Below are 16,252 nucleotides of genomic sequence, written 5' to 3'. Positions count from 1 at the left end.
ACATCTTCTTATGTCTAAATAGGGTAGAGAATTGTCTCATTGACACTTATACCACATCTTCTTATGTCTAAATAGGGTAGATAATTGTCTCATTGACACTTATATCACATCTTCTTATGTCTAAATAGGGTAGAGAATTGTCTCATTGACACTTATACTACATCTTCTTATGTCTAAATAGGGTAGAGAATTGTCTCATTGACACTTATACCACATCTTCTTATGTTTAAATAGGGTAGAGAATTGTCTCATTGACACTTATACCACATCTTCTTATGTCTAAATAGGGTAGAGAATTGTCTCATTGACACTTATACCACATCTTCTTATGTCTAAATAGGGTAGAGAATTGTCTCATTGACACTTATACCACATCTTCTTATGTCTAAATAGGGTAGAGAATTGTCTCATTGACACTTATACCACATCTTCTTATGTCTAGAGAATTGTCTCATTGACACTTATACCACATCTTCTTATGTCTAAATAGGGTAGAGAATTGTCTCATTGACACTTATACCACATCTTCTTATGTCTAAATAGGGTAGAGAATTGTCTCATTGACACTTATACCACATCTTCTTATGTCTAAATAGGGTAGAGAATTGTCTCATTGACACTTATACCACATCTTCTTATGTCTAAATAGGGTAGAGAATTGTCTCATTGACACTTATACCACATCTTCTTATGTCTAAATAGGGTAGAGAATTGTCTCATTGACACTTATACCACATCTTCTTATGTCTAAATAGGGTAGAGAATTGTCTCATTGACACTTATACCACATCTTCTAATGTGTAAATAGGGTAGAGAATTGTCTCATTGACACTTATACCACATCTTCTTATGTCTAAATAGGGTAGAGAATTGTCTCATTGACACTTATACCACATCTTCTAATGTGTAAATAGGGTAGAGAATTGTCTCATTGAAACTTATACCACATCTTCTTATGTCTAAATAGGGTAGAGAATTGTCTCATTGACACTTATACCACATCTTCTTATGTCTAAATAGGGTAGAGAATTGTCTCATTGACACTTATACCACATCTTCTTATGTCTAAATAGGGTAGAGAATTGTCTCATTGACACTTATACCACATCTTCTTATGTCTAAATAGGGTAGAGAATTGTCTCATTGACACTTATACCACATCTTCTTATGTCTAAATAGGGTAGAGAATTGTCTCATTGACACTTATACCACATCTTCTTATGTCTAAATAGGGTAGAGAATTGTCTCATTGACACTTATACCACATCTTCTTATGTCTAAATAGGGTAGAGAATTGTCTCATTGACACTTATACCACATCTTCTTATGTCTAAATAGGGTAGAGAAGTGTCTCATTGACACTTATACCACATCTTCTTATGTCTAAATAGGGTAGAGAATTGTCTCATTGACACTTATACCACATCTTCTTATGTCTAAATAGGGTAGAGAATTGTCTCATTAACACTTATACCACATCTTCTTATGTCTAAATAGGGTAGAGAATTGTCTCATTGACACTTATACCACATCTTCTTATGTCTAAATAGGGTAGAGAATTGTCTCATTGACACTTATACCACATCTTCTTATGTCTAAATAGGGTAGAGAATTGTCTCATTGACACTTATACCACATCTTCTTATGTCTAAATATGGTAGGAGAATTGTCTCATTGACACTTATACCACATCTTATGTCTAAATAGGGTAGAGAATTGTCTCATTGACACTTATACCACATCTTATGTCTAAATAGGGTAGAGAATTGTCTCATTGACACTTATACCACATCTTCTTATGTCTAAATAGGGTAGAGAATTGTCTCATTGACACTTATACCACATCTTCTTATGTCTAAATAGTTTTTATGAAACATGACTGTTTCGTTTAATGAAGCAATTAAAAATCGACCATTTATCTTTTTAAATTTGTGTCTTTTTTTTTTTTAGAATAAATTGCTTAATTCTAAGTTAAAACATATAATATCACTATGAGTTTCCTTTGTCTTTTTGATAATTAAATGTGTTCTTTGACATAACTCGGGACAATTTTCACAAAGAACCACCCCTCCCCCTTTACCGTAGTTGAAAAGACTTTGATCAATGACCTTGATCGAACTCGTCTAAACTATATATGTCTATCAAAAGACCTTTTATTGTTTGGAAGCTCATCTCATATGTCAAAGACTGGACATAATAAGTTAATTATAAGTTGATATATTGTCTTTACATAAAATTACATGTCCAAATGTTTGAACCGGTAAGGTGAAACCAAATTGATTTTTGTTTGTTTGGATATTTTCCATTGAAATTTCTGTTAGAAACTGGATTTTATTTTAAATATTTTCTCCTGTATTCTAAAAGAAAAACATAAAAAAGCTGCCTTTCTTCAATTTTGAAATACGAAGCAAACAAAATAAGGCAAGGAAAAAAACTCCAAAAAACAAACAAAAACAAACAACAAATCACATCCACTATTTTGAGAGACCAAAATGACGTCTATTGCCATGTATATCTATGTCCAAACTTGTACTTCTACGTCCACAAATGGACAAGTGACGTCAATTACTTACCTCAGGCAAAATATTACAAAATTTTTGATGGAATGATTGTTTATTTTATTTTAAAAATGCATGATACTCAATTGAAAATTGAGAAAATTTACTTAATTGAGTAAAAATAAATTCCATATTAAGTTTTAAATCAAAATCATAGATCGGCGAAAAGTACGAATTAAAGTAAACCAAATGAATTGAATTTTCTTGGCCTGTACATAGAAATATTGTTGACCATTGCCTCGAGATATTGTATAAGTTATTCATTGTAATAGGTCACTTAAGGGTTCTTCACACAGGTTTTACACAAAGAAAAATATTGACATTCATTTAAAGAATATAGAGAAAAAAAAACTCCATTTCATATTTTTATTTAGAAATTAAAAAGGTTTACAAATTGGTCAGTTGCCGAAATATCTATAAGGGAATTGTCATTTACCGAAAATCCTTTAGGTGCCTCATTTAATAGTTGTTTTGTCTATAAAACAATAGGTTATTATTCTTGACAAAATTAGTATCTTGCGATAGAAATGGCTTTAATGGTGGTGTCTGCAATTTTGTTCTTTTCAATTTCATGCGTTTTGGTAACTTGTTTTAGGATACCAGGATTCGGTGGCTCGTCTGGTATGCATGGCTCGCCCGGTTTAACGGGTTTTCCGGGTATAGCTCCACCAAGTAAGTTATTTTTTCGATCATAAACTTTAAAATTACTCAGATATCAATTTATACTATTAATTAACGATTGCTTCAATATATTCTTTTTTTTTCATTATACATGTATGCGATTTACTATGAATTTAGATACTTCAGAAGTATTCATTCGTTTATAATTCACGATTTTTAATTCGTGTTTTATCATTTCATCTCTATTTACTTTTTATTTACCATAAAATTAACTTACTTGTTGTAAATCTACATCATCTCAATAATTCATTTGCTGGTTTCAAATTGCAAAAAATCATTATTGAAAAATGGATAGAACTTGGACGTTTCCGGAACATATTTGATTCTTTGAACAATCTATACGATTAACAGTTTATGTTCTATTCTCTCCTTAAATTATATGACTGTATGCAAAATGTATTTTGTAATGTATAATTATCTCTGCTTGGAAGAATATTTAGTAATATCTTAAGGATAGAGACATAATGAAAACATCCATATTATGCGAAAAATATATTTAGCCGCCCTCTCCCAATCTTGAATTCGTAACTGCAATGGAAATGAATTTTCCTACGCCTTCACTAAAATGCCAGTTAATCTGAAAAGGGTATGACTTCTTGTTGACTCTAGACAGGGGTTACAAAGTTAATCACCTTCATAATATTAAAAACAAATGAGAAACTAAAAGTTAAGTTTATGCATGTACAGATCGGCACAGTTTATACAAGTACAGACGCAATTTATACAAGTACAGACTTAACACAAATGAAGTACAGACGCAATTTATACAAGTACAGACGCAATTAATACAACTGAAGTACGGACGCAATTTATACAAGTACAGACGCAATTAACACAAATGAAGTACAGACGCAATTTATACAAGTACAGACGCAATTAATAAAACTGAAGTACGGACGCAATTTATACAAGTACAGACGCAATTAACACAAATGAAGTACAGACGCAATTTATACAAGTACAGACGCAATTAATACAACTGAAGTACGGACGCAATTTATACAAGTACAGACGCAATTAACACAAATGAAGTACAGACGCAATTTATACAAGTACAGACGCAATTAATAAAACTGAAGTACGGACGCAATTTATACAAGTACAGACGCAATTAACACAAATGAAGTACAGACGCAATTTATACAAGTACAGACGCAATTAATACAACTGAAGTACGGACGCAATTTATACAAGTACAGACGCAATTAACACAAATGAAGTACAGACGCAATTAATACAACTGAAGTACGGACGCAATTTATACAAGTACAGACGCAATTGACACAAATGAAGTACAGACGCAATTTATACAAGTACAGATTCAATTAATACAACTGAAGTACAGACGCAATTTATACAAGTACAGACGCAATTACTACAACTGAAGTACAGACGCAATTTATACAAGTGCAAACGCAATTTTTACGCAATTTATACAAGTACAGACGCAATTTATACACACTTTAAACAAGTACATACGCAATTTATACAAGTGTAGACGCAATTTATACAAGTACAGACGCAATTTATACACAATATATACAAGAACAGACGCAATTTGTACACAATTTATACAGGTACAGACACTATTTTTAATAGAACTGACACATCAATTCACATGACACTTAACTCTTAAAAACATGCAAATGTTATGTACGACTACTGCTTGGATTGACAACCGTGTAAAATTAATAAGCATTATATTTAGCTGACAAGGTGCGAATTCAGATTTTGAGTCAACTTATTGTGCAATTAAAGATTTCTTCTAGAAACTTTATAATAATTTTGAAAAAAAAAACGGTAGGGTTCGTAAGTAAGAAAAAAAAGAATAATTGTTTGTTTCATAATATAACAAATGCCGAATTGGGGAGCTATGGGCGCGTAAACCACCATCCCGGTTTAATATCCTATCTGTAGATCAAGGGAGAAATCTACGGAAACCGGTTAGTGTCAGGGTAGAGTTTTATTTTTAAGTCGTTTAACGACTTAGCTCACTTGTTTAAACGACTTAGATAAGTTGTTATAACGACTTAGCATATTTATCTTGTTATAACAACTTAACTAACTTGTTTTAACGACTTAGCTTACTTGTTTAAACAACTAAGCTAACTCGTTAAAACGACTTAGCTAACTTGTTATAACGACCTTGCTAATTTAACTCGTTATAACAACTTAGCTTACTCGTTTAACGATTTAGCTAAGTCGTTTAAACAACTTATCTATCTCGTTAAAACAAGTAAGCTAAGTTGTTATAGCAAGATAAATATGCTAAGTCGTTATAACAACTTAGCTAAGTTGTTTAAACAAGTTATCTAAGTCGTTAAAACAAGTTAGTTAAGTTGTTAAAACAAGTTAGCTAAGTTGTTATAACAAGATAAATATGATAAGTTGTTATAACAAGATGAATATGATTAGTCGTTATAACAACTTAGCTAAGTCGTTAAAACAAGTTAGCTAAGTCGTTTAACGACTTAAAAATAAAACTCTACCCTGACATTAACCGGCTTCCGTAGAAATCCTTACAAAATCAATAAAACCCTTACTTACATGATGTGGCCACAGACCACAATTAATTCCTCTATTAGTTCTTTATAACTTTTTGTCTCATTAAAAAAATTGCACCGATTCTTTTTGTCCAATTTTTTGTGTGTGTCATATATAGTACTAGTCCAAAAATATATCCAAAATTCAGAAAGATTGCTTTCACCCAACATACAAATTTAGCCAATACACATCCATACCCCTATAGGCAAGTCAAGAGATGTTCCGAAAAGTGTAAATATAACCTTTTTGCACCTGGCCTAATCACTCTTTCCTTGTTAAAATCAGTTAAAATAAAACATCCAAAAGTTTATTTCAGCTCTCTTCTTTCATTTCCACCCCAGAAAAGCTAAGAAATGAATGAGAAAGGGAAAGAAAAAAAATAAAGAAAAAATACACTATAATTAAGGGGAACTATATTCGTGAACAACGAAAAGCGGGATCATTAATTGTGGTCTTGGGCCATGTTGGGGTTAAATGATGGTCTCCGATTTTATTTAGCATGGAAACAAATTTGGTTAACATTAAATAATGGAGACAAAAAGGCAAGCAAAACAACAGAATGAGACAATTGGTAAAAATAAAAAAAAGAGTAGAGAAGAAAGTAAATAACTTTTATAGCTGACTATGCGGTGTGGGTTTTGCTCATTGTTGAAGGCCGTACGGTGACATATAGTTGTTAATGTTTGTGTCATTTTTGTATCTTGTGGATAGTTGTCTCATTGGCAATCATACCATCTTCTTTTTTTTTTTTTTTTTTTTATAAAAACCATAATGATAATGCAGAAATCAGGAATAGTTATCAAAAGTACCAGGATTATAATTTTATACGCCAGACGCGCGTTTCGTCTACATAAGACTCATCAGTGACGCTCAGATCAAAATAGTTAAAAAGCCAAACAAATACAAAGTTGAAGAGCATTGAGGACCCAAAATTCCAAAAAGTTGTGCCAAATACGGCTAAGGTAATCTACTCCTGGGGTAAGAAAATCCTTAGTTTGTCGAATAATTCAAAGTTTTGTAAACAGAAAATTTATAAAAATGACCATATAATTGATATTCATATCAACACCGAAGTGCTGACTACTGGGCTGGTGATACCCTCGGGGACGAAACGTCCACCAGCAGTGGCATCGACCCAGTGGTGTAAATAGTTATCAAAAGTACCAGGATTATAATTTTATACGCCAGACGCGCGTTTCGTCTACATAAGACTCATCACCCTCGACAAGACCCTCATATTTTATGCAACTACTATTAGAATAATATGACATTGTTTTTTTACTAATTTCGATTTTTTTGTACTCATTCTTCTATTCATTTATGTATTTATTTTTGGTTATTTACTTCAAAATAATCCACAAGTTAACATATACTAGATAATTGTCTTTGCTCTAACTACTTTATGTCGCGTGCTTAGTGGAAAAGCAACACACTTAGTGGAAAAGCAACACACTTTATTTTTAAACTCTTCAGTTGAAACGAATTTGGAAAACCGTACACGCCTGCACTCACGGCGTGCACACTCTCACAAGACCACCGTCGTTAAAATTCTGTGGATTCGGATTTTGGTTGTACCAATTTTCGTGGTTTGAGGAAAACTGTCATATTCTTGGATATTAAATTTCATGTTTTAAGAAATTCGGCACGCATTCCTTTAGAGTATTTGTAATTCGATTTTTATTTTTGGTAAAACTATACCCACCAAATTAAAAAAAATGATATTCAACTAAAAAAATACGTCCACTCTGTATCTTTTGTCATATTGGCAACATTACTTACTATTCTAACATTTTTTTTTCACAGCTTGTCAGACAATCCAAAGCAAACACTGTGCTAAATATGGATTCAATGTAACAACCTTTCCAAACTATCTTGGACATACTTCGGTGGAAATTGCAGATATAAATTTGGGCACCATACTCGAACAGATTAAATTTTGTACCATAGAACGAACACGGTCTCAGTTAATAGCATGCGCAATACACGTTCCAATTTGCATTGAGGGCAAAAAAATACCACCTTGCTTGGAAGATTGTAAAGGTAAGTCCAGTTAGAAACAACCATCTAACTTTCAGTGGGGGGAGGGTGCTCTAAACAGTATTCTGGTCTATTACGAATGCGAATTTACCCATACCTAATAGTGTTAAATTTTGGAAGATTTGATTTGGGGAAAGGGAGGGGTGCTGCTGAGAATTAGAAATAAGAGAACCGTATTTTGACACACACAAAAATCCTTTTGAATAACGTTAATTCTTATCATTTAATTTTTCAAGGAGAAAGTTGGATGCGCTTGGGCGCTTGGTGCACTGCCGCCTGAATCCGCACAAGTAATAATAACTACTGATCGGTATAAAAAAGCATCTTTGAATACTTACAAAACTAGTTTAGCTCTGCTTCATGTAAATTTTTATATGACCCAGAGTCAGTTCGAAACAGTAAATTCTAACTGATGCAAATAAGAAATATCTGAATTAAGATTTTTGTTCACAGAATTGTATTATTGAACTGATCACAGTCATGTATTTTGAACACACCTACTTAAATGCATGGACTTTCCTTTTTTAATACATATACACCAAGAGAAAAATTACTGATAGAATCGTATAATCTCAAAACGGAGGTTAAAATGTTTAGTAGAGTTGGCATCCGAAGCTCATTGCAAGACGTATTTACGAAACATTCAGTACAAAATTATCAACAATAATTTAAATTTTAACTGTGCAACAGCAATACGTATATGAAGATAAACCTGTTCAAAGCATTCTCTTAATAGACATGTTACGAAAAGGTATATTCACGACGCTGAGGTTGACAAATTACACTTTAAATGCGGGGACTGTGTCAAAACAGAAAAGAGATTACCTATGTATTTCGGCGAGCCCTTGCAAATATGATAGACCTTGCACATAATCTTAAGTATTATAATCTGCTTTATACCTGCTCGTAAATATATATGTACCGGTCATTTTCATATAGTTTTGAAAAACACACAAAGAAGTGTATGTATTTTGATCCAGTTATTTGCCACCTAAATTTTTATCTAACGGAGTTTGTTTTAAAACACATAAACATGATTTTTTTTTTACAATTTTAACTTGAAACATGTTGCATTCTAGTTTAGAAAATTATTACTCCCGGTCACATAGCTTCGAGGGCATATATTTTCTTTCTTTATTTCTTTCCAAGCAACTTTGTCCTAATTCAAAGAGTTTCAGCTCAATTAGTATTTTCTTTATAAGGTGTTTGTGACTGATTGACTATTGGTTGCATCAAGTCCAGTGGCAAATATTTAATGCCTGTTCAGAACGATAAGAGGTTTATGTAAAATATGACTCACTACTCATCAGTTGAACCTTCCTGCAGAATTTCAAAAGCATTACATATTGACTTTGCATTTACACCTTCACACCACCTTATGCAGATATTTTGTATTTTATAAATTCCGGGAAAGTTTTGTTGAAATTCGCCAACCATTTCATAAGAAAATGACAATAAAAAAAATTAACACCGATGACCGAAGGGTCTTTGTACTATTTAAGCTAACGATGCTAGGGGTTTCCTAAAAAAAATTATATAATGGCGTTTTAAAAGACGTGTACCTATTACTACTCTATGGACCTAACAGATTTTTTTTTCAGGGAGAGGGAGGGAGCTAGGGTTAGATTAAGCTGGTTCTCGGCCGACTTCTACACTTTGTTCATAAGTGAAGCGAATACAAGCGGATTCCAGTTTAGGGTTAGATTTGAAAAAAGGCATCAACTAAGAGCTAACCCACTAGCAGAAAGAAGAAAATGTAAAAAAAAATAATTTGCGTATATCAGAGTGGCGGGTATATGTCGAACACGATATAAGGCGTTTCAAAACTTTCAGAGTTATTGGAAGCTGATGGAGACATCCGAGAGAATAAATCAATCAGACTGTAGAGCTTTGTGCGGGATTAGTGGAGTGACACATTAAACTTCAGGAACTGTAATACAACAATAAAACTATTATTTAACTGGCTTACTATGTATATATTATCAATCTAGAATCGAATGAACTTGTATAACTCTCAGCCCCCCTTTTTCTAGCCCACCCACTCTTGCACGCGGACACCTTTCATGTCGTATGATAGCATCAATATCACAAAAGCAATTGTCATAATATTAGGATGTTACATAATGATGTTCTATATAACTGTGATTTGAATTCATCAAGACGCACATGATCTAATTCTTATCTATAGTCAATGTTTTGACACCGTCCCCAAATTTAAAGTGTATTTTGTCAACCTCAGCGTCGAGAATATACCTTTTCGTAACATGCCTATTACTACTAATACAAATATATATACATGTACATGCATCAGAGCAAATATAAATGCAAATCATTTATTATACCTGAAGCAGTGTGCAAATCCTTCTTTTGTCATTTCAGAAGTAATTACGACTTGTAAAGTAAACCAACTGCCAGGATTGCATATGGCTGAAACACTTTGTGGAATTTTCCCATCCAAAGTAACTGCAGGAAACGGTGGCTGTATAAGTATGCCATAGAGTGAAAGGTACGAGGTTTGTATGGAAATTAAACCTTAATATTCTTACAGATTTAGAATACAAGTAACATTATCATCTGTTTAATCAACCTAGTTATTTCTTGTATTTTTTCTCTCTGATTGTTGTAACTTTAATGTAGAAATAAGATGTTTGTACATTTCCATTCTCAATTTTATACTGATTTGATAACCAAAAAAAAAAAGGGCGAAAGATACCGAATGTAAAACCAACATCACTTACAAGTCGCAAAGAAACCGAAGACATCATGACAAAATACGAAAAACAACGGAATAAAACAAACAATTTACAAAACACTACCTTCCATACGGTTTTATTGACAGCGAAGACCGAATCAATATAATGAACATATGACATATTTCAGAACAATCGTAACTACTCGGCCTTTTTCAATAGATGTAGAACGGCCGAGTAGTAAGGATTGACTTAGTGTTAAACATTATAAAATTAGAAACAATTTGTCCAAGTCGACAATTTAAAATTGACTATTATACTATACATGTGCTTTACGATATTTATTTTTGTTGTAGGTCCATATACAGTTTGGGATAATCGCAGCGTTATAGTTGTATTATTATTAAATGCATCAAGACAATATACCAATGCTGCATGTGGTTGATAAAACAAAAATGTTGTATTGTTGATACTATCTGTTTTTAAATTACAGATCTATATGAAATAAGCTTTTATAGAACTTTTGGATGACCATTCAAGATCAACCTGTTAGAATAATGTCTACGATTATAAATATAGACGATTTTGTTTCAAACTTTTGTTCCTTGTTTTAATTATAATTTATTAGATTATGTTGAACTTGTCACATGACCTGTGATGTATGTCATAGTTTTTTGGTAATACAAGTAAGGTAACTGCAGACTGCTAACCTATCGGCATAATAAATTTATAGCAAATGATTCCGCTCAATCTGATGCGGTGGACCGTTTTCAATTTGCTGTGTATTACGTACGTGGGGGACATGCAATGCCCCACATACCGCCAAAGTTATATTTGCTTTTAAAGAGCAACAAACACACATTTATTTCTAAAGCATGTTTATTTCAGAGTCAGATATAATCACAAGACAAATAGGGATTATTATACAAAGGGAACAACTCTCACGACTACACTACAAAACACATACGATCATACATGTATATGCATATCATGTGGGAGCTTTGTATCCGTGTTGAAGCTTTACCTAGAATTTTGAGACGAGGAACAGCTACACGAAACTTCTGTTCCTTTTTTCATTTCCCATTCTTAAAACAATTTTATAATAGCTAGCCCAGTATTAATCAATGTTTTCTCTCTCTCTGATACCTGTATTTTTTTTTTCAATATCAATGTTTTTTTCTCTAATTTGTTGATAATTGGTTCTTCTGAAATTTTTCGTCCTATTTATCGTTGGGCCCTTTGATACTCCAATATCTTACCTTTTTGGGGTTATTGGTCATATTGAAGACCCATCACAGTGGCTTGCTGATATAAGTTTTTCGTTCTTCGGTCTTAGGTGCATAACTATCGAATCTTTAAAACAAAACCGAAATCTCCTTTTTGTATGTACAGTGCAACCTGTGTTATCTGATACACTTGGGGGTCAGAGAAAATGTCGGATTAAGCAGGGTGTCGGAACACTCAGTTTTTTTCTGCAAGGATAGGCATATTTTGGGACCATGAAAATGTGTCGGTTAAAGCAGGATGTTGGAATACTAAGGTGTCAGATTAGGCAGGTTACACTGTATATGTGTTCCAGACCATATGAGTATTTGGACCGTACGCGTATCATTATTTTTAGTTAATTGTTTTATTACATGTATATGGATAAAATGATTAAGCGAACAATTGAAATTAAAATGTGTTTATTTATATATCCATGAATCCTATTTTGGTACTCAAGGTGACACTGACTTCCACAAAGAACGTCATTTTTTTTTTACAGTAACATAATTTGTTCAGGCACGTTGCTTGGCATTATTTTTTTCTTTTTTAAGTTCCTTAATATTCTAAAACGATTGTCCTCCCACTCTAAGTTTACTTCCGATAACTTCAATTTCAATTAGCATACTTGGCGTCAATTTATGAATTACTGACATGCTAAATACAGGCGATTAACAGATTAAATAAACGTGATTTTTTTTATTAGTTATACCATTATTTTGTTTTATTTCAATTACTTTTGAACTTTTTACATTAATTTGAGATATAAGTTATGTTGATCTGTTATATACATTTGTATCTGATAAACGTGACCAACTTCTTAATATAAGTCAGACCGTACGCGTACGGTCCGACCGTATGCGTATTTTGAAAATATACGCAAACGGTCCAGACCGTACGCGTACGGTCCAAATACTCATACGGTCTGGAACATATGCACTGTTTAATGGTAATTTTTGAAGGTGTCCCTGTTCCAAATTAGGAACTATAATTCAATGGTTGTCGGTTGTTGATATATATCTTATTTCTTTTTCGTTCTTTGTTTGTAAGTACATTAATAAGATGTTTAATTTTCTTGTTTGAATTGTTTTACATTTGTCATTTCGGGGTCTTCTATAGCTGACTATGCGGTATGGGTTTTCTAATTAGTGAAAGCTATACAGTCAGTAGTCTATGATCTATGACGTTTGGTCTCTGTATTTATAACGGAGAGTTATCTCAATATCAATCATACCACATCTTGTTTTTATCTACATAAATAAATACTTCTTAACTTCAATATGTTGAAGATTACAAGAAGACAAGTAATAGCTTTTCTAAAAAGCTTGCCGTATTTTAGCTGATTATATTGAGATCAGTGGCTTGTGAGTAGTTTATTTTTATTGGAATATTGCACTTCAAGCAATATGAAAACATAGTGCTTTTTTCTACTAATAAGTCATTTTTGTTGTATTATTGATGGACCCGTGTTATAATGGAAGGAGACTTAATAAAATTGAGAATGGAAATGGGGAATGATATTATAATAAAATGTATTCTGTGTCTATAATCATCTTGATAAAAATAGCATATAAAGTAACCGTACTCTTGAGGATTACTACTTGACAAAATGGACAACAACAGAAGGTAGTGGCGAATCAAGAGGGGGACGTAGAGGGCGTACGCCCCATCCCCCCTCCTTTTTGCTTTTTTTTTTTTTTAAATGATTAATCATACTAGACTATGTGAACTTCGCCATTTCCTGTGTACTCTATTATTTTATTTTATGCGACAATTCTTTACTTAAAAAGATATTTTTCGCCAGTCGCTCAGTCATTTTAAAATTCAAATTACAGTATCACATTGCTTAAGCTGAGGATGACAATCATGACACCTTCAAAGCGACATAGGATTGAGCAAGAACATATTGACTACAATTTCACTATTCCACCAACCAGGAAGTAATACTCTATAGACTATAACACTCTCATGAAAAAAAGTTCCATGGCAAAATTATTTACCTACGAAAACATGTTTAACCCCAAACGCCATTGTCATGATTGATATGGACTATATAAAATTGCTGTTTGGTGTGAACCAAGCTTTGCGTTGAAGACCAAACTACAACCTTTAATAGTTTACTTTTATAGATGGTGACTTGGATAGACAGTTGTCTTTTAAGAACTTACATGTATATGAAATCCAGTAATATCTATCTACAAGATTGAGAACACATTTTTTTGTAGTAAATTTTAAACATATTTAATTCTGTAATATCTGATAATATGTATCAGTTACTTGTGATTTTTCATTTGATGTGTACTCTCTGGTAATGTCAGTATCAGCATGATTAGTTGATTGGTTGAGATGGAAAAATAACTGGGCAGTTGTTATGTGCAGTTACACCACATGTGGATCTTCTTTCACCTTTCATTTATAAAATTGTGCATGATATTTATCACAGAAACGCACCAGTATTTTGGTGAATGAAACATTTTTCATATTAAATTAAAGTCAGAGGTTGAGTTAGAGGGTTTTTCTGGGAGGGCCTGGGACACCCCTTTTGTAGGAAAATTTTTATTGATTTTATAAGGAATCACTGAAGCATGACTCGAGTTTGCCCCTTCTTAGACAGTCAGTGGGCTCCGATTATGAAATTTTCTGGATCCACCACTGAAAGTTTGAGTAAAGTTAGATAACAATTTAATTTATGACAAATTATGTTGAAATTTGCACAGATAATTAATGAAAAATCTAGTAAATTAAGGCACTATTATTAAAAGCTTTCCTTGCTTATTCACAAAGACATATAATATCCTTCATTCTATTCTGATCTGAGTTTTTATTCATACATACATGTGCTGTTCCAAGTTGTCTTCTTTTTTCTGTTTCTTGAGAAGTATTTGTTTTACCTGTTCAGTCACTGTAAAGTGTTACAATTCATATTTAAACGCAACACATAAATAGTGACCAAAAAGGTACGGCTATCACATGAGAGAAGCTAAAAAAAAGTAAAATGTATACATTTTAAACCTTTTTGTGGGACCATGAAAATGTGGTACATGTACATGTATATAGATAGATATGCATAGATAGACCAAAGAACAAATAAGCAAACAAATTCAAAGGAGATGTACATGTAAGATGAAATATGAAAAAAGAGCCATGGCCAGGGGCCCTAAGCTGGACAGCATTTGGTGTTGAACAGGTAAAATGTTTGCATTGACAATAAATAAATATAGCCTTTGTTAGAGGTGACCCAGGTCGCCTTTCTCTATATTAAACATATTTCTGGGCCGGGTTGAAAAATAAATGAAAATGACTTTGAAAAGATCTAATAGAAATACACCAAATTTTGGAGACATCTATTAAAATGTTTGAAATAATAAGAAAGTTGACAAGAACTAAGCTTTTTCAAATAATATACAGACTATTGCAGTCAGCCTATAAAAGACTCTTTGCCTTCTGAAATGTTTGCTTATACACTGTGCTTTCCTATAATGATTTAAAATCAGTGTGATAGTTTTCATGAAGAACACTGAGCGTACAGGTATTATGACAAAATAAATGTTGTGTTACATGTACATGTATCTACCCAAATAAGTAAAATATAAAAATTCTTGACTTCTAAAACCAGTGATTGATCTCCTGATTTACATCTCATCACTCTATGCAGATGATGTGTGAAAAAAACCCCACTGACTTACCAGTATGCTTCTATCCATTGAGTTGATTTATTATTAATTATTTTGCTTTGAATACACCTTATTGCTACAATATAAATATGTATATGTCCGTCATCACAAACTGCACATGTACATGATAACATCACAAATATTCCATGTAAAAATTTGATGTTTTAATACAAAATATATGATGCCACAATGGAAAAGTAATTGTTGTATGACGTTAATGGTTAAAGAGGGACAGATTCTGAGGTCAGCTGGGACAATAAGTGGGGGTGGGGGAGGTGGGCGACTTCTCCAGTCATGCTTCAGTGATTCCCTACATCATCAACCAAATAGTAATGATCATCATGAAAAAATATATTAAGTGTAAGATCTGATGATGTGAATAAATTGAAATCAGACATATCAAATGAAGTTTTCAGTGCTTTTAATACATGTATATCAATGGGCAATCTGATGAGTTAAGCCTTTTTTGACTGATTTTTATAGTTTGTTCATATGATGTACTGTTATACATGTATCACTGTCCAAGATTAGGGGGAGGATCGGAATCCCGCTAACATGTTTTACCCCACCACATTATTTATGTATGTGTCTGTCCAAAGTCAGGAGCCTATAATTCAGTGGTTGTCGTTTGTTAATGTGTTACATATTTGTTTTTCGTTCAATTTTTTTATATGAATCAGGCAGTTGGTTTTCTGGTTTGAATTGTTTTACATGTCATTTCAGGGCCTTTTATAGCTGACTATGTTGTATAAGCTTTGATGATTGTTGAAGGCCGTACGGTGACCTATAGTTGTTAATGTCTGTG

The 16,252-nt window shown here is 32.7% G+C and overlaps 1 protein-coding gene across 1 annotated transcript; it reads left to right on the top strand.

The window, feature by feature from the left end:
* The first annotated feature begins 2,950 nt into the window (after positions 1-2,950).
* Positions 2,951-11,105, top strand: LOC134693305 (frizzled-4-like). Its single transcript, XM_063554059.1, has 4 exons — positions 2,951-3,230; positions 7,587-7,823; positions 10,200-10,326; positions 10,867-11,105. Exons 1-3 carry the CDS (start codon positions 3,086-3,088, stop codon positions 10,316-10,318), a joined length of 501 nt encoding a protein of 166 aa, XP_063410129.1. The 5' UTR covers positions 2,951-3,085; the 3' UTR covers positions 10,319-10,326; positions 10,867-11,105.
* Positions 11,106-16,252: the final 5,147 nt, after the last annotated feature.

This window comes from Mytilus trossulus, chromosome 12 (assembly GCF_036588685.1).
Source record: "Mytilus trossulus isolate FHL-02 chromosome 12, PNRI_Mtr1.1.1.hap1, whole genome shotgun sequence".
Lineage (NCBI taxonomy): Eukaryota > Metazoa > Mollusca > Bivalvia > Mytilida > Mytilidae > Mytilus > Mytilus trossulus.
The sequence above is the reverse complement of the archived record's forward strand: the minus strand, read 5'-3'. Positions and strand labels throughout refer to the sequence as shown.